This window comes from Oryza brachyantha, chromosome 4, assembly GCF_000231095.2.
Source record: "Oryza brachyantha chromosome 4, ObraRS2, whole genome shotgun sequence".
Classification (NCBI taxonomy): domain Eukaryota; kingdom Viridiplantae; phylum Streptophyta; class Magnoliopsida; order Poales; family Poaceae; genus Oryza; species Oryza brachyantha.
This window is the reverse complement of record NC_023166.2, coordinates 4,267,547-4,294,007: the sequence shown is the minus strand read 5'-3', so window position 1 is coordinate 4,294,007 and position 26,461 is coordinate 4,267,547. Positions and strand designations below refer to the sequence as shown.

Here is a 26,461-nt window from a genome sequence, read left to right as displayed (position 1 = left end):
GGAAGGCTCAGTAATGGCTAGAAGGGTAAGTTTTAATTTATAGTGTTGTGACACGTCATGTAGCATTGAGAAAATTACCTAACCGAACTTCGGACCAACACTTACGTTTTCTCTCTGAGGAAGTTGCCGGACTATCCGGTCCTAACCAGACTGTCCAGTACAAGCTCTCCGAAAATTTTAAGTTGGGACTCAGTTTTTGGAAACTGGTTCACTCATGGATTCCTATGGAGGCATTTGCAACTCCTCTTAATAGTATAGTGTTCCTACGACTCAAAAACAAAATAAAAGGTTGCCGATCTTCATCAAAATTCACCTAGGAACACTTTTATCAAATTAAGTCTGCAATCCTTGTTGAACCAAAACACCTTCTATGCATCACAAGCTCATTAGCACAAATATATTTGAATAGCATTGTCATTAATCATCTAAAACTTGATTAGAGGCTAGATGCACTTTCAGACATTTAGATCGTCAAGAATACATATATAAAATTTTTATTTGCAAATTATTTTATGTTTACAAGTATGTCGTTTGGCCATGAAAAAACCAAATAATCATCCCCTTTTGTTGTCCTTAAAAAGAGGGGAATTAACTCTCCGGTTGGATCGACAACCTGTGTATGCATGTACTTCTCTCTGGTTTTTCTTTATTTAACATCGTTGACTTTGACCATTCATATTATTTAAAATATATATAATTACTAATTATTTTAGTACTAAATAAATTAAAAAATAACTTATAATTTTTGATATGTTCATAATTTTTTAAATAAAACAAACGGTCAAACATAAATGAAAAATCAACGTCATCGAGTAAACATAAAATCAAACATAGTACTGCCGGTACTCACCTGGTTTAGAGTCTTCTGACAGAGGGACCCCACCAGGCGCGTTCCCCTCTAGTAAAACCGACGCGCCGGAACTCGTGAGAAAATGCGGGGCGAAACTCGAATACCAATTAAATTCGACCGTTGCGAACGAAGCCGTGCTGCTGTTCCGATCGTCCCACGTTTAAAAATCACTCGCCCACCCCGCGATCCCTTCGCCTCCTCCACACATCACCATCACAATTCCAGTCAAACCTCTCCTCTCCTCTCCACGCCAAGGAAACTAGCCGTTGAGGCGCCGCTGCGTCCTTCCGCCCGCCATGGACTCCGCCGCCACGCTGCTCAGCCCCGCCTCCGACGACCGCTTCTGGGACCGCCTCCGCACCCGCGTCGACACCATCCTCGAGGACCGCCGCCTCGTCGCGCCCCCCGCCGCCGCCTCCACGGTGAGCCCTCTCTTTTCCCCCCTACGGCGTCGATTTTGTTCTCGGCGTCGCGTGCGACTTGGATCTTGATGTGCGGTCCTGGTGTACTGATTTTTTGCAGTGCGCGGAGGAATCCGAGCGGGGGAAGCGGCTCCGGGAGGACTCGCTTATGCTGGTGCGCGGCCTCGACTCCGTCGCCGCCTCGCTGGCGCAGCTCTCCGACACTCTCACCGCCGCGCAGAAGGTTCACCACCGGGGTCGCTCGCTTCTTGTCGATTGCCAGTTTGCAGTTCGAGAAAATTAACTTCGATCTGATGTGCTACAATCTTGTCCAGGGAGTGAATGCTCTCGCCACATGCTCTTCCCAGGCAAGGGAATGCGAGCGAGTTGCTGACGACAGCTTCGACGACGAGGAGCCGAAAGCCAAGCGGCAGTGTGGCTTGGCTGAGACCGCGAGCCTCGACGGCGAGACTCCGGCCGCCGGATCAGACGCAGGTGAAGGATCAAGCAAAGAAGCTGCTACGGATGCGGCCATTCAGGCCACTTCGGAGGTCGCTCAGAGCACCAATCTGAAGCGTGCCAGAAATGTCAGTTGGGAAACACCACCATCTCCACACCATCATTTTCCCCCCAGTTGATTTGGGCGATTTCAAAAGCCTAATTTGTCTCAATTCTGTGTGTGGATTCTCTCTGCAGCTGGCCGTCTCGATGGCCGGCAGAGCCGCCTCTCTGGCGAGGGAGCTGAAGAACATCAAGTCGGAGCTGCACTTCATGCAGGAGAGGTGCGGTTTGCTTGAGGAGGAGAACAGGAGGCTGAGAGAGGGGTATGACAATGGAGCTCCTCCTGAAGAAGATGACCTGGTAATGAAAATGGCCTCACCATTTCACACCAATCAAGAATTGAGCAAACCATGCCGAAATCTCTAGTCTGCTTACAATTTTGCAACATCCTGTCCAGGTGAGGCTGCAACTGGAGGCACTCCTCGCGGAGAAATCTCGGCTCGCGCAGGAGAACGCCAACCTGTCCCGGGAAAACCAGAGCCTGATTCAGCTGGTGGAGTACCATCAGCTGACCTCCCAGGACCTCGCCGAGTCGTACGAGGACGTGATGGAGGGGGTGCGGCTGGACTTCTCGTCGCCGCTGGGCAAGATCGACAGCGACGACGACGAAGAAGGCGGCGAGCGCGAGGACCGAGGAGTTCCCGTCGCCCCGGCTGATAAGTTGGAAGCGTTGGGGTCAGCTGATGAGTAGATGAATCTGAGGAGAATAAGCTGGGTCCTTTTCCAGTGGTGGAGCTACTGATGAGTAACAGTATGATCTTCTATTTCTGCTGTTGTATTTTTGTTCATTCAGTTTGGCCACTCTCGGTGGCCATATTTCTGTGATCTATTCCACTTTTAATTTTGACAATTGCAAATGTGCATCTCTGAATGCAATAATTCTTATTTATCCTCAGTTTTGTGGAGGCTTTGGTCTAAACAACGTGAATGCCAGGCAAAAAGTGTAAATGTTCTACAATTTCAGCAATATTTAGATTCCCCGTAGTAATTTGCAAACATATAGAACACATGTGAACTAAGTGAAGGTTCATGAAAACTTTCATTTCAAGTAGACAAGAGAGCTTATTTTCTGCACATTATTCTGCTTTTAAAGAAAAAGAGCTTCATCAGAGTAATGTTGAGCTCGAATAATTTAGAAGAAAACTTTTTTTTTGTTTCTATACTCAAATTAGAAGCATCAGAATGTTGAGCTTCATCAGAAGTTTGCACTTTATGAGAATGAGATAAATTATAATAAAGGATAGTAGAATTGACAAGGAAAACACGTAAGACTGAAAAGGGAGCTCGTACAGTGAGCCATCAAAAATTGGCATCACAAATTAATTTACTTTCAACACAATTTACAGAAGTGTATACAGAGTATTGTTCTCTATGCTGTACTATCTAGTCAGCTTCTAGGGCATCTACAGTTGCCGTGAGAACTAATTTACATCCAGGTCATCCCAAAACCAATTAGTAAAGGATCAAACCAAGATGGCCAAATGGACCAAAAGAAACTTCAACACTAAACTGTCATACCACATCACCGGGGATGAATTACTCAGGGGTCTCAACTGTGTAACGCTGGCTGGGTTTCCACCTTTTGTTTCCTGGGGTGAGTAATTCTCAGGTGCTGAAGGGGAGAAGCCTGAAGAATTCCGTGAATTGATAGAAAGAGGGTTTGAACTATCAGTGTCATAACCTACGGTCATAAAAAATATCATAACTTCATAAGCTATTCAGAATGACAGAACAAAACAAGCACTTTACTCACAATTGAATTTCTTCCAACCAAGAATTTTCCTTTCTCGATCGAACACAACACGAAGACCAGTCATGAAGTTTTCTGCACGATAGTAATACAATCAGCTGTATGTATGAACACAATTAAACAGACTGGTCTGATGACAATGCACAAGTACTTTCAGGTTCACAATTAATGATGTACAAGATACACACTGCTTAATGTCAATGTACTTCGAGGGAAGAGATATGGGAAAATGTTCTAAGCTCTCGAGAGGACATTCCCCCATCTATTGCATGCTATTTAAATAGTCATAAAAAATAAAAAAAATTATAAAGATAGATTAATATGTGATGTATCACCACATAAACATGTAAGTTAAAATATAACTTCTACAATCCATAGCAAAAATAACAAATATATGATTGTGAGTATGTGTATACTATTCACATTTTAATTTGTTATTTTTGTTATGAATTGTAGAAGTCATATTTTAACTTGCGTTTGTGTAGTGATGTATCACATATTATTCTATCTTTACAATTTTTTCATATTTTTTTATAACTATTTGAATAGCATGCAACAGACAAGAAGCCGACGAGGGGATATCCCCTCGAGAGTTTAAAATCCAAGCTCATTGGCCAAACTATTTCCAGAATTGGCAGGCCATGCTATACCCAAAAGGATACCCAAAAGGACTCCATACAGTTCAAACACATTCTGATTGGCACATTTACACGGCTATCCAATGATCAAAGAATACACATCTCAGCAGTTAAAACTATATGGTGGCAAAGCTAAGAAATACTGCCTCCAGTTCTATAAAATCTGACGTTTTAGATAAGACTAATGTCAAACTTTAAGAACTTTAGAAACATGGAGACCATATGTATTGATTAATCTTGAAAAGTACTTCAATAAAATCATATGTTTGTTGATATTTCTATATATATAGAAATTAGTAATCAAAGTTGTTTTCTAGAGACCGTGTCCTTTTGCTGGGCAGGTCTCAATTATGTATTGAACAAATTGCATGGTCAAGAGTATCAATCTTCTCACCGAAGTGATGAGAAGGCATCAAGCCAATGTTAAACCAATTGCAATCGGTCAGGCGATATTCAAGGCTTGTGGCTTACCAAATATTACATCGGTTTCATATTATAAGATGTTCTGGATATCACTAGATTCATAAGATGCTAATGAATCTGAACACATATAAAACATATTTATTGATCCACGGATAAATCTAATAGAGCCAAAAGATCTTATAATATGAAATGGAGAGAGCAGTGGCCTATATGTTCTAGCTTTCTGTTGCCTGTAGTACCTTAAGAGTGGCCTTTTCTGATGGAAATAGCAGTTGGATAAGTAGACTACAGTCCTTAGAAAACTTTTGGAAAACTATAGTCCTGCATATTCTAGTTTTGTTTTTAGATACACACTCGTAATAGAAGTGTAATTTATGAAACTGATTACTAAAAGTGCAGTTCCAAAAAATTGATGAAAATTTGAATCTTCTTGGTTAGTGAAGTTCAGACTAGGAACTAACCAGTTTTAGACATTAGAAGTCAGCAGCACATTAGAAGCTGCTTTAACAAATGAAACAGTCTATACTGATTGCCATTAGTCAAAGCAGTCACAACACTTGTAGGAATGCATCATATATACAAGGGCGCATCAGCACCAACTATGGATATCATGCCTTTTAGGAAACAAATAAGAAAATTAGATGTGTGCAGTGGGGAACATAGCATTTTGTCAATATTGGTAGTCATCAGTGTTCCCCACAAAAAAAGTGATCTTTGGTGTGAAAAAGGAGTGAGACATGTGAAAAGACAAATGAATGATAATTGAAATATTGACATCTAATTTGATCCTTTAGTTGGCTGTAGCTATTTGAAGCAAAGGCCGGAATGAATTCCATTATCTAAAAAATAATGATCCTTTGGTTTCTTTAATTAATGAACAGCATTCATTATGGTATTGAAAGGCATGAGAAATATGGAGTTAGGCAATTTTCAGGTCCCACTCAAAAAGAGACAACTGAATTATATTTGGAATGGAGCAGAACATTTCTGATGTATCGTCCTAACTAAGGATATGCTCAAATAAGCATCAATGATGTGAACCTAGAGTTTTCAACAATAACAAAGTAACTGAATAGTTTATTCGCAAACTTACGGCCAATTATATTGAGTTTTGCACTCTTGACAATCGCCAAGCAATAAACATACTCATGTTGCTGCAAATTTGAAACAAACCAACATGGTTACTTATCCTAGTATACAAAATTACACAACTGCAACTATCCGAGGCTCATCATACCTGAATGGAGATAATCTGCCCTTCATCAATAACTGGAAACACACCTCCACCGACTGTTCTCAAACTTATACTAGGAGTTTGAATCCTATCTTCACTGGAGCTGTGTAAGTTAAAGTTAGCATACGTCATTTATCACAGAATGGGAACTGCATAAATCAAAGGTCTAAAAATTATTTATATGGAAAAAAAACCTCAGATCATAGCAATATTCAAAAGGAATTCTTGAGTCAGCAGCATGGCGATTTGCTTGAACCTGTGCATGGAACTGAAGATGGAAATACAAAAAGATGTGAATTTCCCATCTCAATGAAAGACCAGACCCTGAAAGATTATTACTTACACTCTGTGTTATATATGTATAAGCTGGGTCTGCCAAGTATGTAAAAGACGTTCCTGTGTCGAAAATAGTACTAAATTCCATGTTCGTCAGGCTATTTCCAACTGTAATCTCGGTGATGCTGATAGTGTATGTAGGACTGGAGAAAAAACATTTATCCAGATAGGCTATATTAACATGACTCAGACAGTAATGGACAAGAAGATAACATAGTACACAATAAGTTTCACAAAACCACAGGAATTATGGCCCAAATTACAGAAAACCATACAAGTTTTGGCATGTGGCACATAACCCTGGGTATTATGGTCATAAGAGTATTACAAAATCACATCATTCACCAATTATTCATTGGCTGTAATACGAGTTCTTCGATCCCACCATAAAGGAACTTCATCAATCTAAGTCATTTTTTTTCTATTTGGTGTTTTAACAATTTAGATTGCTTAAGATTCATCATGGTGTGGTTTTGCGAAATTCTAGTGCCATAATATCGGAGGATATGTGCCACATGCCAATGCCTTGTGGTTTTGTGTGCAACTTGAACAATAAATCCATAAATGAAGAAAAATTGCTCACTGTTGTGGGTTGACATCTAGTGGTGTCTCCTCTTGATCTGAGCTGCCTTGGTCTCCAAAACTAATTCTCCCAATACCATCACCGCTAAAGCACATTGCAAAGGAATTAGATATCAGACCTTTCTGTGCTAGGATGCTAGGAATTGATATCATATCTATTCCAAGTCCAAATAGACCATTTGGAGCAGCAGCATCAAGAAATGATCCTGTCTGTATCTGTCCACACCTAACAAACATAAAGCTGACTTTATCAAAACACTGAACACAATGTCTTTCATCTAATCAGATGCAATGTAAAAATTACCCAAATAGTATTTGGGCCTTGAGAATTTGAGGAAGGGCACCCTCTGTTGATAAGTAGAGAACATCCTTGACTAGAAAACCTGACGAAGATGTGTCTGCAGAAACATACACCATCTTGTATGGACACTGCGATGTTGTAGAGCATTCCTTTCTAAGCTCACAAAATTCACTGTTGCAAGGAACTTCTTGGCTTGTTGATGACAAACTAGGAATGTAAAAGGAAGCCTGAAACCCAGAGACAGCCATTTGAGCAATATATAGTTAGAGAAAACTTATTTCTCAAAGGGAGAAAATACATGTAGCAAAGTGCCATTGGGAAAAAACAATGATTGTATTTTTTTTCACACAAACAATACATGTTAATCTTGACATTTAGAAATAAAACATACATCTATGAAGATGCCAAAAGAAAATATTATGATATTTCCAAATTAACAATAGAAGTTTTAAGTGGGAGAGAAAAAACAAGCATGGAAAAATTCTCTCCAAAAAGGAGTGTATGAAAACAGAAACAAAGAAATAAAAACAAAAGGTTTATAGAAAAAAAAATCAGGAACACTCAAGCTAGATATATGCACAACAATTTGATGAAGTGGTGCACTTGAGTATCGACCTCATCTAGCTGAGGACAGAGCTCCTTCCAACAGGGTAGGAAGCCTTTGGAACTTAAAAGAAAGGACGATTACCAACTATGTTTCATCTAGCCAAGAAAGGATGGCAATAATGCCATACTATATAGAACCAGTCCCTAAAGGCTCAATCTAATACTCCCAAATAATAAGAATGAACGTTCTAAGTTCTAAATGTCAAAATACAATGCAAAAAATAAGTTGGTAAGAAACCAAGCTTAATCCGATCACTTAATTGTGCCAGGCAAGGAAAGCTCCATGCCTGCTTTCTGGCTGCTAGTGCTAACATTGTGAACCAAGCCCACTATACAGGTTTGCTGACAACAAACTGAAGTAGAACGGTAGAGGTGAAAAACCCACTGATTTGGTGATAAATATATGTAGAAAAACAGGTCAAGGGAAAGGCCACTGTAAGACTTTAGGGACCATAGGTTGTGCTTGATCATATCAAGGACAGACTTGTGAATAATAAGTATTGGTTATAACAAACACATTAAAGTAACATCCATCCCAACTGCAGAGAAAAGGAAACTAACCAATATAACATCCAGACAATGGACTGCCTGTCAGCCTTGCATGTCCATACCAGCTATAGTACTCACAAGGTACAGTGAAAAACATCAAGGACACCTTGAATGATATGGTTTAAAAGAAACATAATGTATACCTTCAAATTTTCCTTGTGTAATAATATTAATTATTAAAACATTTCTACCCTTGGAAGTTAAAACTACTATCCATTTATTGGACAAATTAAAATCGTCAAAGCACAAAGCATCTAGACAGAACACAGGCTTCCATTCTAGAAGTGCATTGTCTGCTTCTTCTTCTATAACATTGTATACCCTTCAGAATGATAGACAGACCAGAAAACTGAGTGTAACACCAAACAACCATGTGGACAGCTTAAGTATTCAATTCAAACTTAAGATAAAAGTGAGCGAGTGAATCGCAAAAATCAACAAGTACAACTACTGACATGTGTTGCACACATCAACAAGTTTGGTGATATTCCCACAAACCAACATGCTTTATGCCTTTTTTTCACCTAGCTTGATTTATGTTTCGCCAAGTTAAGTCATCCTTGCAGGATAAAGGCCTTAACACAGTGGCCAGTGCAACTAGGTTTATGGGGGTACATGTGCACCTCCAAATGTTTTTTTCCCACAATACTAAATGTGTCTTTACTAATACATATCTGTATATAATTTAGAAGTTTAGATGTGTCCAAGGAAGAAAAAGATCCATTTATATCATCAGATTTGAACTTCCATTTGAACATAGGCTCCCATCGTTCATATACTTGTCCATAGCAATTTAAAAACTAATGTTGTAAAATAAACTACGATGAAAAAACCACAAAATGAATTCCAAGCACTTGCAAACGTGAAATGATGAGAGCATATGTTAATTTGTTGCTTATTATAATTATCTGACTAATCGTGCCTTAACATCATTTAGTACTCTGCACTCAGTTTGTTCGTGATCCCTGGCAGCTTAGTAATCACAAATATTTACAATGAAGCACACATATGTGGCCCAGAGGCCCCAGACCATTCAAGGGCTAGTTGAGACGGAAATCAAGCTAAGTGAAACAACAATGGACAAAGCATGTATGTGTGCGATAATATTCACTGAAGTTGTCATTTTGTACAACACGTGTCAAATACTTGCGATTTTATGTAATTCATTCAAAAGTAATAAAAAAAAGATATGAACCATTTACAGCACTAGCACTATACTTATAGTAGTTATACTTGACAACTTTGATGCTTGTATACTCTCTAAACTTGATTCTTGGTGCTACGAGAGGGGCGGGGAAATTGTTTACATCATACACTCTATATGGCATTTTTTATTGGCAAAAACCTATATACGAATGTTTATGAAAAAGGCCAGGAAGATCTGATATTTTCATCCGTAACGTCAGACATATTAAGAGAATGAACATCTAATTCAATTTTACTAAGCTGATAGCAACCATCTTATGGTGCCATTCCCACATAGGGCAAATCACCAAATTATGAGCATTTTTACCATCTTTGAGAAGATAACATGAGGTAATAATTTTTTTATGTAAAATTTAATACCTCTTGGTACCTAGATACCAAATTTTACATAAAAAATAGTGGTACATCATGGTACCTCCTCAAAGATGAAAAAAATGCTCTTAAATTATACTGCATATCAGCACAAAAACAAAAACATATTGCAGCATGGATGGTTGTTTAGTTCCAAATTATCCAGCAACCCCGCCCTAATTGATCGAACGATCTAACGAATTGTCAAGAGAATAGTGGTCTTACTGATCCAGAAGCGGCTGAAGCCGGTGGCGTGCACCCATCACACTGGCACGGCAGCCAGAAGAGATCGCTCCCAGTATCCAGCGCCACCATGAACGTCTGCCCCGGCGTGCCCACCGTCACAAGCGCGTAGTGCAAGCTAACATAACCACAAAAATGCTCCTCCTTACTAAAACTCGCGAACACCAAAAACTACACGCGGCTACGAAGAGGAAGCGAGAGACGGAGAGAAGAAGCCTTACAATCCGAGGTTGCTGACCTTCAGGGTGGCGTTTCCCTCGGAAAAGGTGAGCGGCGGGGGCTTGTCTCCTCCTCCGCCGCCGCCGTCGCTGGCTGAGAGCGCGCGGCGGCGGTCGTGCCCGGCCAGCGCCGCAACGTAGTCGGTGCTGCCGTGCTCCGGCCAGCCCCCGGGAAACACGTGGCCGCGCTCCTCCGCCCACCGCCGCAGCGGGGAGGAGAACCGGTGGTGGAACTCCAGCGAAGAAGGCGCCCTCAGCCGGCCGCCGCCCGCGACGCCGACGACGACGAGGAAGAGCAGGTGGTGGAGAAGCAGGGAGGACATCGGGGAGGTGACCGCATGTGATCCGGTGCAAATCGGCGAGAGCGAGAGAGGAGGCGTCGCGTCGGCGGCTGCGGTGGTCGGCGGCGGCGGCGGATTTTGCGGTTTTGTGTGCGCCGTGAGTCGACGAAATGGTTTGCTTTTGATTTTTGAGCTTTTATTTTTTTTCCTTTTTCCTTTTTATCTTTTTTTTTTCTTTCGGGTTCGGGGGAAGCGAATTATTGGGGGTAGCACTGCAGTGCAGTGTGGGGCTTTAGCTTTTTACTAGTAGGATGGTTGGGAGGGACTTTGGTCTGTCCAATTTCCGTCTTTAATCTTGTTGCTTTTTTCTTTTCTTTCGTTAAAGAGGGCACGATGTGTCATGTGATGCTCTGAATTTGGACTGAGAAGTCAGAACCGGTGAGGTATATGCCCTCTATTGTTTTTAACGTAGTTAACTTTTAATATATTTTTATTATTCGTTTTATTTAATATTTTTACAAATCTACAAAATTGCAAGCTATTTTTAAAGTTTCTCTAATAATAAGTTAAATCATAAAAAATAACTAATAGTTATATATTTTTAGTAAGAGAAATGATCACGCGTAGATAAAAGAGTCAATGTCATGAAATAAAAGACACACATTATTTTTTTTCCTTCTGTTCAGGAATCAATTCCATTCGGTATCAGTCAAAATGACCATCTTGATACCTTAGAAAAAAGAAAGTACATGGTAAGCATCTTATTGTTCCGGTGTTCATTCCTTAACAGTTCCTGTCAATATTAATTGGAATAATCTATGTGTCTAATATCTCTTATTGGACTACCCCTTTAATCATGAGTAACACCTTCCTTTCGAATTCGTCCTAAATGCCAAACCGAACAGCTCAATTGATTATTAAATCTGGACAATATTTATGTTAGTATATTTCATATCTATGGTACATTTTAAAATTATGTTTATCAGGAAACTTATGCTATTCCAGAATATAAGTATTTTGTAGGGTGTTTAGTATGAATTTGCATTACTAAAAAAAGTCTTTGTGTTCTTCAATAACAAGGGATGGTTGAGGTTAGAAAGGTGGTTAAGGGCAGTATACAAATAAATTTTAGTTGGAATTGACTAATGGGATAAATAGTAACATGAGTAGTTTATAAATGTTTAGATTATAGAACAAAGTTTGAATCTTAAAATGCTCGTATTTGAAACAAATATTGTTAGCGTAACATCACAATATGTATATGTAGTATGTACATGTGTAGTATGTGCATATGTAGTAAGTAGTATGTACATGTGTACGTTGATGATCTCATCATTTTGCTGTTAAAAAGCATAAACGATTAAAATAAGTTATAAAGAAAACTTCTACATATGTATTCTTAATGATCTTGAAAAGTAAAATATGCTTAAAGTATCGTAAAATCTACTTTAAATTTAAGTCCGAAAAATTAAATTTTAACTTATAATTGTAATCATAAGGCAAAAGATTACTGGCTACGGACCTTGTAACATAAAAAAAATGGTGGGGGCCGCTATAATATTACTTTATTTCTTTGTTGGTGGTAGTAAGTTTATATCACGAGATTTGCTCCGGTTCAACAAAAAGTACCTCGAGGTACCAAATCATTTCTCACCATTGGATCTAGCTGAGTAGAATGTGTGTGGTTAGATCCAACGATCAGAAACAATTTAGTACCGCGAGGTACCAGTATTGTTAGACTGTAAAATTACTCTTATATCACAGTTGTTGTGGTTTATCACTTATACGGTGTATCATATACCCAATAAAAAGAGTAATTTAATGCTTATTACCTCTTTTTCACTACACGGTGGATGAGCTCATATATGATCTGGATTTAAGCATATACTCCTCCGTCTCTAAATGTTTAACGTTGTTGACTTGTTTATACATGTTTGACTCTTCTTATTAAAAAATTACATAATTATTAATTATTTTTATATCATTGTATTTATTGTTAAATATACTTTTATGCAAATATATAGCTTTACATATTTGACAAAAAATTGAATAAGACGAATAGTCAAACGTGTATAAAAAATCAACGGCGTCAAATGTTTAGGCATATATGATCTGGATTTAAGCATATACTCCTCCGTCGCTAAATGTTTGACGTCATTGACTTGTTTATACATGTTTGACTCTTCTTATTAAAAAAATTACATAATTATTAATTATTTTTATATCATTGTATTTATTGTTAAATATACTTTTATGCAAATATATAGTTTTATATATTTGACAAAAAATTGAATAAGACAAATAGTCAAACGTGTATAAAAATTCAACGGCTTCAAATATTTAGGGATGGAGGTAGTAATATATATGGATTAGTGTGGACACTTAGATTTTTTTTGTTGGTATCTTTTGCAAGTTGTACTTAGAGAAAAGTATCTTATTCTTCTATTCCTCTATACAGGAGGAGATCCATCGTGGGTAATGAGAGGCTTGAGCCTCCTGCTCGCTGGATCCCTTAAAAGATAAGAGCATAGGAGGAATAAAAAAGAAAAAAAAAGATAAAGTGGTGGTGGTGGGGGGGGGGGGGGGGCTAAAGGACAAATAAGATAATCAGCCCCCGTTTTGCTCGGTTGGATCCGCCGCTGCATCTAAATTATACTTATTTTTTTGGGTGATGATTATTGGTCGGTATTGATAATTTTTACATGTAAGGATTTTTCATGTAAAATTTATATATCCTTTTACCAAAATTCTGTAACTAGTGGTACGAGAGCAAAGAGATCTAATTTACTGACCTTCCACCGCCATGCTTGTCTCGTTAATCCAACATTTTTTCGTCGAGATCGAGTTCCATACTGTTGAGTTATGATCCAAATCTATAGTAGAAAGGCCGAATTCGACGGAGCAAAGCGGTATGGACTCTATGGATTCTAGGGTTTCACCTTATATATATCTCTTGTAAGTTATCGTGCGGCGTTCTAACCTCGTCTCGATATAGTGAAGATATTTGCTTGTTGGCGCCCATTGTTTTTTCTCTCCTATTTTAGAAATGTTTTCCACGTTAAATCTCATGTCTTCTATGATTAATCTACTGTGATCATCGTTTATTTGTCTATTGTTTTCTAACACATGTTTCAAGACCGAAGCAGAGCTGTTCCATAGAGTTTGATCCGACGGGACATAACTCCATCTTTGTTTAGGTGCAGCAATAAAATCGGCTGCAGCAGCCAACTGTTCTTCACATCGATCTGTGACTGCGTATATTGCTTGCTATTCCACTGCGTGATGATTTTTTTTTTGTTACAGTGATTATTATCCGTGGACGTGCGTGGTTTTTTTTTTGTTCACATGGGTTTTCTATGTAAAATTGTGTCGTTTTTTGCCCTTCTTCTCAAGTCACGTGCCCAATCTACCAATTTCATTTGGTGTACACTAACAGTGTACCAAAACTTGTCTTTGTTAGGATCACCAATTTTATACAGGAAGATCCAAGAATTAATTCTCTGATGAGTTTAAAGAATCATATACCACTCGACTCTTGTTAGTCAAGCTCTGTTGGTGTTGCGCTATAATACTAGAAGCTATTTGGCACAATTACGTGCCTATATGAAGTGGTGATTAATAATTTCTTATGCTACTTGGGAAATTCGTTGAAGATGGATATATATATATATATATATATATATATATATATATATATATATATATATATATATATATATATATATATATATATATATATATATATATAAGCATCGAATATATTAAGATTAGTTTTCTAACAAGACCTATAATTTTCTTTATATTAGGACTTAATTTTTTCTGCTTTAAATATATATATATATATATATATATATATATATATATATATATATATATATATATCTTATAATACCTAGTCCATTTCAAGCCTAGCTAGTAGCGGTGCAGTTTATGCTCATGTAGCCTAGAAATGGCTGTGCAGTGGTGACTTAGTACCATCTTAGAAATTTAGTTAGATGAGGGACTGCTTTAGATGAGGGACTGCTTATAAGCCTAGGAGCTCCAATCATGACATCCCTAAGTTAAACCTTTTACATAAAGCAATGATGAAATTGTAAGCGAGATGCTATAAGAACTTTGGCCCATTCAGTGTGTATTGTGGACTAAGGTGATTTTGCAGGCATGGTGTTATAGTTATTAGAGCATAAATCTTCATTGTATGATGCATTTGCCTTTGGGCCATAGTCTATACTGGAGAAAAATTCTAGGTCTCCACTGTGTAAAAGGTAAGTTGGTGCTCTAACCATTCTCAAGTTAACCTTTTACACGAAGTGAAGATGAAAGTGTAAAGCATGATACTATATAAAATGAGAACATGGGTCAATATGTAGAGCTGACTAATGAGGATTTTCAACCCTCTAAATAAACACGGCCTTAGTCTACACCACAAGAGATCTTATGATAGATGACATTTCATTTACGTCACAAACATTAAATTTTTCGTCACGTTTCGTAATTTGTGATGCCCGTGTGACAAAAATTCATTCGTCACCTATCATGCGTCTCTAATGGTGTTGTATGACGAAACCTTATTTTAACGGTCCATTAATTTTTTATATTGATCCATTAATTATTTAATAGTGGCCCATTATTTTTTTTAGAACTAGGCCCATTTCAGTACTAGCCATTTTTGTCAACCAACAAATTAAAGCCCACTAAACATGCCCATTAAATTTGAGCCCACCAAATTCAATCCAATTTCTCATACCATCTCAGATTCAAACATAATAACATATACCATCTCAGATTCAACTGATAAGAATATAATAGAATTCATACATTAGTTCATCTCAAATTCAACCTAATAAATGACTCGGTCTCAAATACTCTACTTCCCTCAAATTCAACCTAATAAATGACTCGGTCTCAAATACTCTACTTCCACAATCAAACGATAGTAACACAAGTAACAAAAATTTGTGTAGCAGAACCAAGCTACCAACTTGTCCAAGTTCAAGAACCACACAGCATTCAAGCATACACAGTTTTGGCTTAACAAACACCTGAAAACACTTGCAGCACCCAAAAAAAATCTAAGGTCCAGGTTCAGGTTCCCTCCACACCAGCAGGACATACAACACCAAAAAATTGAAGCACCTAAAACAACTTGCTGTTTGATTCCAGAAGAAAAGTCAACAAATATTGAGCACCAACAGGAGCTGCAACAAAAAAACAGGTACCAAAAACAAATTATGCCACTATCAATGAGGCAATCTAGCACCAAAACATCTGATAGGTTGCAACATGAAAAGATTGGTTTCCAGATAATTATATGTGATTACCAAAAGAACACCAATACAACCACTGTCAAGTAGAAGAATCATCACCTTAGCAATGCCATCATGAAACAAATATTGTTCACCGGTATCATCATGTAAAGGATCATAATCAGCTCATGTTCAAGAAGCAATCTAGACTTTAAAGGTACATGCATTCCAAATCTGGTGCTAATTCAGATAATTTCTATACATGGTGTAATATGAATTTAGTATGAAGTTGCAAAGATCACGTCCTAACCAAGGTCCAAGAGCAATAATATATACTTCAGCATACTAATCTAAGTATATCATGAAGTTATAAAGATCACATCCTAGATTTTAGGAGATCTACCTGAAGTTGTAAAGGTCAAATATGGGATTGTTGATACAGTATTTCGAAAACCGTATTGAAATTACCAAAGTGATGTAGTACTGCCCTAGAAAAGGCTGTCCATCGTATTGAAAATTCCATCAAGCAGCTGTCCATAATAAGAAAGGCTGGTAACAAAAGGAAGCACAACCTGTCACAGATAGACTAATCAGTTTGTTGAGTACTAACCGGTTTGATTCCAGTTTAATTAATTGATTTACATACCTGGTTAGATGCCTCATATCTGTTAGCGATTGCAAGGAGGTGCGAATCAGAACTACTCAATGAAAAATCTTAGGAAAAACATTGAAATTAAAAATAATTGAAAATAATCAGAACTATAGCAATAGCGTGCAAAAAGCTATACCTGTCCGCATCTTCAGCAGGTCAGCAGTGGCTCCTTGGCGTTTCTTCACACCACCAGATGAATTGAAAATAATTGAAAAAGGTGATTATTTACCACAAATAAGGTGGAATTTTGTGACTACTTGACCTTTAATAGTAGACAATTAAGGTGCATGGCTTCCTGCATTCTCCATTACCTCACCCACACATGCACTAATTATTTTATGATTTACACTGTACACAAAGATTTGTAAATACGGGAGAGGAAAAAAAACAAGGACAAAAAATTAGTTTTGTTACCGGTGCCAAGATTCAAAATGATGGACCAAAAGGTGGTTCATGAACAAAAGAGGAACAACGACAGTACAAACCTTGATCAATTTTAATATATACAACTTTTTTCCTTACTGTCAAATTAACATGTTCAGCAAGTATTCAAAAAAGGATATTCTGTTACATCACTTGGAACTTTGATAAAGGATATATAGAAAAAAAATAATGATTCTTCACTAATTATCTGCCATAAGAGATGATAGGTACTTTCACTAAGGTAGAGCCAAAGAAACTATATAGAAGCACTCCAAAAATAATCTCCCCTAACCAGAAAAAGGTACATGTGAAACCATACAGTGTAAAATAATCGCCAAAGAAACCATACATTGTAAAAGGTGTTAGATTTTTTTCATACTCTCAGCTGCATAGGGCACATGCGACGCATTATTTCCATCTCTTCTGGACAAAATCATCACAAATATTGAACTGCTCGGAAAGACAAGAAGTCAATGCTCGATATTGTTGTCAAATTTGGTTGATAAGCCCTTGTTTAGGGCAATTAAAACCAAAAGACTGAATGCCCAGTCACTGCTAGTTAATTTCAAAAGCAATATATTGCAGCTACAAAATTAACCATTTCCTAATTCATGCATTGTATTTCATTGCTTTTTAATGATCCAAGATATCAACAAATGCATCCATGTATATATTGGATCAGTTTCTATTCATCAATAACTTGTACAAAGAATTTATAAAGCAAGAATTCACACCAACAGCAACAAAAAAAACCTACCCTTCGACCACAACCACATCACAAACAAAAATCTAATTAACAGTGAGAGCAAACAAACACGGCACTAACTCCTTGCGGAAATGGCCAAAGTGGAGGAGACGGTGGTGCAACGGCCGGCAGAGGTGGTGGAGGGGATGGGGGCGTGGCAGCCAGCGGAGGTGGAGGGGGTGGGGCGTGGCGGCCGGTGGAGGTGATGGAGGGGATGGGGGCGCGGCGGCCGGCGGAGGTGGAGGAGATGGTGGCGCGGTGGCCGGCGGAGGTGGTGGAGGGGATGGGGGTGCGATGGCCGGCGGAGGTGGCGGGGGTGGGGCGCGGCGGCCGGCGGAGGTGGAGGAGATGGTGGCACGGTAGCCGGCGGAGGGGATGGGGGTGCGAAGGCCGGAGGAGGAGATGGGGGTGCGACGGCCGGCGGAGGTGGAGGGGGTGGGCCACGGTGGTCGGTGGAGGTAGTAGAGGGGATGGGGGCGCGGCGGCCGGCGGAGGTAGTGGAGGGGATTGGTGCGCGGCGGCCGGCGGAGGTGGAGGGGATGGTGGCGCGGTAGCCGGCGGAGGTGGTGGAGGGGACGGGGGGGCGACGGCCGGCGGAGGGGATAGGAGCGCAACGGCCGGTGGAGGTGGAGAGGGTGGGGCGCGGCGGCTGGTGGTGGTGGTGGAGGGGATGGGGGTGCGATGGCCGGCAGGGGTGGAGGAGGTGGCGGCGGCAGTGGAACTGGAGGGATGAGGAGGCGGCAGATGGGTGACCTAGGGTTTTCAGCGCCAGATGAGGGCAGGACAATTACGATCCTACCCTTTCTATTTTGACAGATGGTATAACACAATCGTAATTTTTCCGGATAGGGAGGGGTAGTAGCATCAATCTACTCCAAAAATTTTTTGGGTTGGTGCCGGTCAGCGAAATTTTTTGGAATGCCCCATTTTTTGGAATGCCGCCAAAATAGACCCACCCAACACTTTTTTCTCTTTTTATTCTATTAAACCATTGTGAATTAAAACACAAAAATATAATAAATCAACTCGTATGAAAAAGTTGCCAAAAAGAAAGTTGTAGAACTCATTGAGATCTACAATCTTTCTTTTGGTCATTTCTCCATCCGAGTTTAATTGGACTATATAAAATTTGAATTCTAAATTATGACAACTTCAAACAATATTTTTAATACTAAAAGATTTCAACTAAAAAAGTCATCAACAAAATAGTTGTATAAATATCAATATCTACGACTTTTGTTTTGGTCAATTTGTTATATCACTCTGTTTCGATAATTTGAATTTAAATTTCAAATTATTGCAACTTCAAACAACCTTTTCAAATAATAAATGATTTCAACTGAAAAGGTCATCAACATCAAAGTTGTATAAGTCATCAAGATCTATAATTTTTATTTGGGTCATTTCTTTATCCGAGAAAGCGGTTTGTGACATTGTTCACAAAATGTACATATCTCTTATATAGTTTATAAACTATAAGAAAGATATGTTAATTTTGTGAACAATGCTACTATTATTGTGTCGGATGAATAAATGACCAAAATAAAACTTATAGATATTGATGAGCTATACAACTTGGTTATTGATGACTTTTTAAGTTGAAATCATTTAGTATTTAAAAATATTATTTGAAGTTGCCATAATTTAAAATTCGAATTTTATATAGGTCAATCAAACGTAGATGGAGAAATAACCAAAATAAGATAGATAGACTCAATAAGTTGTACAACTTTGTTTTCGACAATTATTTCACAAAAGTTCATTTAATATGCTAAAATTCGTTATGAAGGTTAAGATTTTGAAATTACTTGAAGAGGAAGGCCGAATGGACTTCTCAGGGAGAGAGTGGAGCAAAAGGCCTGTTATGGGCTAGCCCTTGTTCATCCCTCTCCAAGAAGTCCATTATGCATCCCTCCTTTGAATTAATTTCAAAGTATTAAACCTTCGAATGGAATTTTATCTTACTAAATGAAATTATCTGAAAAATTTGTCAAAAACAATGTTGTATAACTTATTGAGATCTACCAGTTTTATTTTGGCCATTTCTCCATCTGAGTTTAATTAACCTATATAAAATTTGAATTTCAAATTATAACGACTTCAAACAATATTTTCAAATATTAAATTATTTCAACTGAAAAGGTCATCCACGATAAAGTTGTATAACTCATCAAGATCTACAATTGGTCATTTTGCTACATGCCTTTGTTTCAATAATTTGCATTTGAATTTCAAATTATGGTAACTTCAAACAAGATTTTCAAATACTAAATTATTTTAACTGAAAAAGTTATGAACAACAAATTTATATAACTTATCAATATCTATAACTTTTATTTTATCTATTTCTTTATCCGATAAAGTTGTAGTAGCATTGTTCAAAATATGTAAATTTTGTGACAAATGTTACTAGCACTTTATCGGATGAAGAAATTACTAAAATAAAATTTATAAATATTGATGAGTTATACAATTTCTTTATTGATGACTTTTTCAGTAGAAATCATTTAATATTTGAAAATATTGTTGATGTTGTCATAATTTGAAATTCAAATTCGAATTACTGAAACAAAGTCATATAGCAAAATAAACAAAACAAAACTTGTAGATCTTGATAAGTTACACAACTTTATTGTGAACAATTTTTTCATTTGAAATTATGTACCATCCAAAAAATTATATGAATTGAGAGGAGGGAGGCAAAATGAACTTCTCGGCGAGGGAGGAGCAAAAAAGTTGGGCCAGTGGCCCGAAGAGGGAGAAGGGGAAGGGGAAGCCGGCCCAAGGAGGGAGAGATTTATACTTGGGCCGAAAAAGGCCCAAGGAGAGAGAGGGAGATTTTAATGTGTTTTCAATTTATTTTAATAGGTTAAATAAACTTTATGGTATTAAAATTAGTTATTGAGCCCCAAAAATTCACAGAAAATTTTAGAAAATAATTTAGACCATGTAGAATATTAAAAAAATATTTTCGACCATGAGTTTTTAAAGAAAAAGTTTAGTTTCCTCATTAATTTACTTAATTAAATTGCTTTAACTTTTAATATATTTTTTAGAAATACATTATATAAATATGTGACGTTTGTTTTTTGCCCCTTATGACAAATCTGTATTCGTCACAATGTCCTATTGAAATACTTTATGACGATTTCTAGTTGGTATTAACGGCGAACACTTTTTTTTCGTCACTAGACTACCCCATCTCATACTAATCGTCATAAAATAGAATGTGCTAATGACGAATAGCTCTGATGTCATGAGAAATTCGTCACAGAAGGTCATATTTCTTGTAGTGCTAGTTATGATTTTGTCCTTAGTTTCTTAACTTTATGATTAGCCCTTGTTGTTTGGAACATAGGCACAAGGTTGCCAACCCCCCTCACCTCACCCTCACCCTCCATTAATAGGATTTAACGATGTTTATCGAGTGGAAAAAAGACAATGTGGCAATTACATATTTGTTCCATTTTTCTTCTAGAGCTTTATTATTTTGCTCATATTTCAAGCAAATATGAATTTGTGAGAGGAGTCTTTTTTGTTGGATTAAATAGGCTAGGCCCATTTAATTCTTATTCCAAGTATGTGTATTTCATTATCTTAGTGTTAAACATATTACTAGATGATGCTTATCTTTTTATTAGCATGTTCATGTTTAGCACTATCACTATATACATGTCATGCTTAGTACGGTATTTTTTGAGATTAAAATATGTCGAATAATAACTAGAATTTCCATCATTTTTCTGTTTTCTCAATCCTTTTTTTACTCAATCTTTAGTTTTAAAACAACCAGGGTAAAACATTAAAGCTCGGAAAAGAAGGTTAAAATCGCTAGACTTGAAAATAACGATAGCATGGGCATCAACCGGTACCCAAACCTTGCCATGAAGTGTGAGCTACGGAGTATTAGTTAATTGCATTTGTTAAGGTCACTCTAGTAGCGTTTTTTCTTACATACTTTTTTTACAATTAAGTTCATGTAACTCTCCCCAATTATCGCATTTGTCTATAATCAATTTATATACCATAGACTATTCATCGCTCAAAATTTCAAACCAAGGGGATGATTGGAAAATGCCTAATGATATATACTTAGCAATCTAAAAGCCAAGGCCAAAAAATAAACTTCGGTAAAAAAAACCCTAAAATCAACTTCAAATTTAAGGTTGAAAAATTCAAATTTTGGCTAACAAGCATAAGTAGAATCAACAATATGGGGTGCAATTAATTAACCTTTCTGTGTAAACCAAAGAGATTTTTACCCTATCGAGCTTGTATGTTAGTTCTTTGGGCCCAAAAGAATTTAAAAATAGTGGGAGAACCTATGAGTGACCTTCACCTTCATCAGTTCATCCTTCTACTTTCTCTCTCCAAGCCTTCACGCAAAATCAGGTTTATAACAATGCAAAAGCCAACGGTATCACATCATCCCATTTTTACCAAATGCAAATCTCAGTTAATTTGATTACCATTCCTCTCACACACCGGCGACATGCTCAAGGACATGAACAAGAGACATACAGAAGCCATTTTGCCCATTTCTGAAGCTTGAGTGGAATGCAGACCAGCAGGGGATTTGGTACTTTGCCACTTCTTACACTGGCATTTTGATGATTTGCCACCCTCTCCCACGTTACTTCCAGCTTTGGAGACATAAGGAGATAAAGTTTAATTATTTGTTTTCATTCGAAAACACTAATTTTCTCCCATGATGATCTTTATTACTGAAATGTGTTTTTCCTACAAATCTTGAAAAATTCCATCATTTATCAAAACTCATAACCATCGCAACATGCATTGGCGGGGGGGGGGGGGGGGGGGTTAAAATACGCAACACACATGAAAGTAGGTGAAAAAACTTATAGAGGAAGCAGTAGCAAACCATCAGAAAAGTGACTTTATCAAAATATACATAAGTTTCTTTGCAAGTAAACTTAAGTTACTTTCTGAATAACAAAATTACTTAATCAAAATATACATAAGTTGTTTTGCAAGTGAACTTAAGTTACTTTGCAATACAAATAAGTTACTTCCTGAATATACAAAAGTTACTCCCCTAGTAAATAAAAGTTACTTTCCAAATATACAAAAGTTAGTTACCGAGTGAATTTAAGTTACTTTTGATAGAAGGTAAACATATCATGGTTTAGTACCTTTTTTGTGAGCCTTTTTATAGCTGGTTTGTCTAATTTTTCATCATCTTCTCTAGTTTGAGAACGAGGGCTAAGCCTAAACACTTGGATAGACTACTTAAAATCGTGAGTTTCTCTCTTGGTTCCAAAGTATAAAAATTCCATATGAAATGAAATGCTAGGTCTATACCTACTAACTGCATGCAAATACAATCCGTCGCCATTTGCACACACAGATCATAAAAAGTGATTATAAAAGTATCCCGTAAATATAATAATTCAGACTCTTTAACTGTAATGCCAAATTGATCCGACCCATACAGATAAGTTACTTACCTACGTATATAGACAAGGTACTTCCTGAATATATAAAAGTTACTTCCCTGGTGAATTTAAGTTACTTTTGACATAATGTAAACATACAATAGTTTAGTAGCTTCTTTGTGGATCATTTTGTGGCAGTCTCGTCTCGTTCTTCATAATCTTTTCGAGTTTTCTCTTGCTATCAAAGTATAAAAAATAGATGAAATAATTGGTAAGTCCAAACAATTGAATATACATAAGTAACTTAAATTCAGGCACAAATTTTGGCAATACCAAGCAATGGTTGTTTCAGATGTAACTGCATATATATGTTTCAGATGTTCTTTATCCCATTTTTTATCTTATATATGTTTCAAATGTAATTACTTATGTAACGACACCTTTTAATTTTCTGGTGAGTACATTTAAATATGTTTGAACTACTTTTTATGAATTTTGGAACCAATTTAAAGCTAGTCACATTTATTTGGAATACCCTATATGGATGTACTAATTGCCCATTTTAAAAGTAATTTACATATGTTCACATCGACGCGCACGGTCACATATTTAAAGTATTAAACATAGTCTAACGACAAAAGAAATTTTAGATTCCGTCTGGAAACCGTGAGACAAATTAATCTTTTGAGTCTACTTAATCAGTCATTAGCACATGTTGGTTACAGTACCACATGGCTAATCATGTACTAATTAGGCTCAAAAGATCCGTCTCACGATTTCCCCATAACTGTGTAATTTGTTTTAATGTTTATGTATATTTAATGATTTATTATGTGTCCAAAGATTTATTATGTTTTTAGAAAAAGTTTTTGAAAACTAAACAGGCCTTAGTGTTGTCGCTTCCCTTTCTTTGTACTACCCGGAGGCTCGTCGAAATGCTCCAGGTGGAAATAGTCCGAGAGACGAAGTTCTTTAAACTCAATGTCGTTTTATGTAAAGTTATAAAACGCTATATTTTCCATATTAAACTTAAAAGCTTAAAATTCTCACGATTTTTTAAAATGATAAATCAATATGCATCCATCTATCAAATATTTGGCCATGTTTTTTCACATCAATGTGTGAATTTACTGGATCCGGTACTAGTAAGAACCGATTCCAATATTTAGTTTTTTTATATAATTTAATGATTCCAATATTTAGTTCCAGCGGCATACCTGCCGCCATGTTCTGCTACTGCAGCCAGAGCAGAGGGAAGACAGGGGAAACACAGAGGAAACAACAGGAAGTGAAGGAAATGAGGAAGAAGGGAAGAGAAAGAATTGGGGATTTTTGGTTGTTTCTAAAATTTGTCGAATTTGTCTCAATTTTGAGTTCTTCCATGCTAGGTTAAATTTCTTTATTTAGTCCATAGAAGTTTAATTTTTAAATAGAAATAGATTTGTTCACCTATTGCGCGAATTTAATTTCTCTATTATGGGCTAAATCTGTGTTTTCAGTACAAAGCGACTTTAATCCTACGTGGCACATAGATGGCAATTTAGTCAACATAAAAAATAATAGAAATATGAGGTCCACCTGTCATTAGAGATTAAAATGGTCAGAAATGGTATTATTATGATTATCAAATTTTTAGAAGTGTTGGAAAATTTTCACATTTATGAATTCAACTATTTAGTGTCAACTTTAATATAATGCTAAAAGTGTAAGATCAAGTAGTGATCTACATGTTTTTATGATAAACAAATTGGTGGTTTGCGACATAAATGTTTTTGTGATGATTGACCGGACGGTCAGACCGCAGGTATATGGGCAGTCAGACCTTTCAGACAACTGCGGTCAGACCGCAGGTATCTGGGCGGTTAGACCGGTAGGTCAGCCCCAAAAGTTTCAGCTTTCGGTTTTCTTTTCGGTTTCGGATTTGTTCTTCATGGATTCGACTTCTAGTTGGTTTCTATACGTATGGGTACTGTTGTTTTGCTAATCATTAGTCAAGTTAGAGATAGCTTGGTCTCGGAATATGTTCTTTGTTTGATTCATGTGTAGGTGACTTAATGCCTCAGGAGAGTATACCGGTGATGGATCGGGAGTCAACTTGGAGATAAGGTGACGTTCGGCGGTCAAGATATCATGCGGGATACTTAGGCTTGAGTTCAATGCACGTGGTTGGTGAAGACTCCATATGGCATACGATGGAGATATTGTGTGCGTATGGGTTATGGAAGTTGAATTCGGATAGAGTCCGGATTTGAGAAGATTTGTTGTATTAGAGATAGAGATATGGTTAGTTACGGATAATGATTGTTTTCCCACGAGATTGGGAGTCCTAATTCGTGCTAGATACGTGGGCCTTGCATACCCACGTCGAGGTTATAAATAGGTACCGAGAGGTATGTCCCCGGTGAGCTTTTTGTGCCGTTTGAGAGAGAAAATTAGGATTTCGACTATATTTCGATAGTAGATCGAAAGTTTTTGTTAGGAGTGCTTTCTATGCACTTTGTAAACACTGGTTGATCAATAAAAGTCGAGAGATTCAATCTACATCTTGAAGCTTTGTCGATCGGCGTTTTTTCACGATCCCGACGGTCTAACCGCAGATAGGCTGATGGTCTGACCGGCCACACAACGTCGGTCTGACCGAGGTTATGCGAACGCTCTGACCGGCCACATAATGGTGGTCTGACCGGTGGTACATTCGCAGTGCGACCGGAGGTTTCGATAAGGCTTTTTTGAAGGTAATCTTTTATTTCCGCGAAAAGATTTGGTTTTTTGATCTACCTACCATTCACCCCCTCTGGTAGTTCTTTTACTCTGTTGCGATCCTAAAAAAGAAATGGAAAAACTAAATTTTAGAAATGTTGATGGTCAGTAAATGTATTATTATTAAATAAGTTTTTCAAAAACGGTATCGGTTAGGTTGCAAAATTTCTGCACTATTTTCAACCCTACAGGTAATAGTATCCTTCGTCCTTAATCCTCAGCCTTTGTCTTCACCCTCCCTTTTGTTGAATTCTCTCTCCCTTTTGTTGAAGCATGTGGCAAGCTCTGCAAGCGCAAGCTCTGTAACCTCCTTGCATTGGAGGCTTCCTAGTTCAGGGTGGAGGGGGAGAAGCAACGGAGGTTGGGAATAGACGCGCAATGCCACTAGGCTCTAGGATGAGCGCGATGCGTCACTATCTTGTGCCCTCCCTAAGGCCTTGTTCAGTTAGTTGGGATTTAATCTCTAAGAGGAATCTATCCTGGGAGGGATCGGGTGAATCCCTCCCATGTCACTCAATCCTTATAGGGTTTGAATCCTCAACTTTCTCATAATCTCTTTCATAAAAACATCTGTTCGTTTTGGCAAGGATTTATAGAAAGTAGCAGGTTGAGATTTTATACATTATCACACAAGATGACGGGATTTTCTCCACCCCACCGATGGAGAGGATTAATTTCTCGGCCAAGACAATGGAAAAATCTCAGGATG

General features: G+C 37.6%; 2 protein-coding genes across 3 annotated transcripts; one reads left to right on the top strand and one right to left on the bottom strand.

Moving 5' to 3' along the window:
- Positions 1-1,025: 1,025 nt before the first annotated feature.
- LOC102705152 lies at positions 1,026-2,684 on the top strand. The gene is made up of 5 exons (XM_006652060.3): positions 1,026-1,272; positions 1,373-1,495; positions 1,587-1,838; positions 1,948-2,112; positions 2,210-2,684. The coding sequence occupies exons 1-5, from the start codon at positions 1,147-1,149 to the stop codon at positions 2,501-2,503; spliced, it is 960 nt and encodes a 319-aa protein (XP_006652123.1). The 5' UTR covers positions 1,026-1,146; the 3' UTR covers positions 2,504-2,684.
- A 388-nt stretch (positions 2,685-3,072) lies between these two features.
- LOC102704881 (aspartyl protease family protein 1) lies at positions 3,073-10,750 on the bottom strand. 2 transcript variants are annotated; one of them, XM_006652059.3, is made up of 10 exons: positions 10,253-10,750; positions 10,014-10,149; positions 7,080-7,303; positions 6,777-7,001; positions 6,201-6,336; positions 6,052-6,125; positions 5,861-5,960; positions 5,717-5,777; positions 3,566-3,637; positions 3,073-3,493 (listed from the first exon to the last, which is right to left on the bottom strand). In XM_006652059.3, the coding sequence occupies exons 1-10, from the start codon at positions 10,570-10,572 to the stop codon at positions 3,276-3,278; spliced, it is 1,566 nt and encodes a 521-aa protein (XP_006652122.2). In that variant the 5' UTR covers positions 10,573-10,750; the 3' UTR covers positions 3,073-3,275. The 2 variants fall into 2 exon arrangements, with proteins under 2 accessions (XP_006652122.2, XP_040379392.1); XM_040523458.1 differs by having other exon boundaries at positions 3,073-3,439.
- Positions 10,751-26,461: the final 15,711 nt, after the last annotated feature.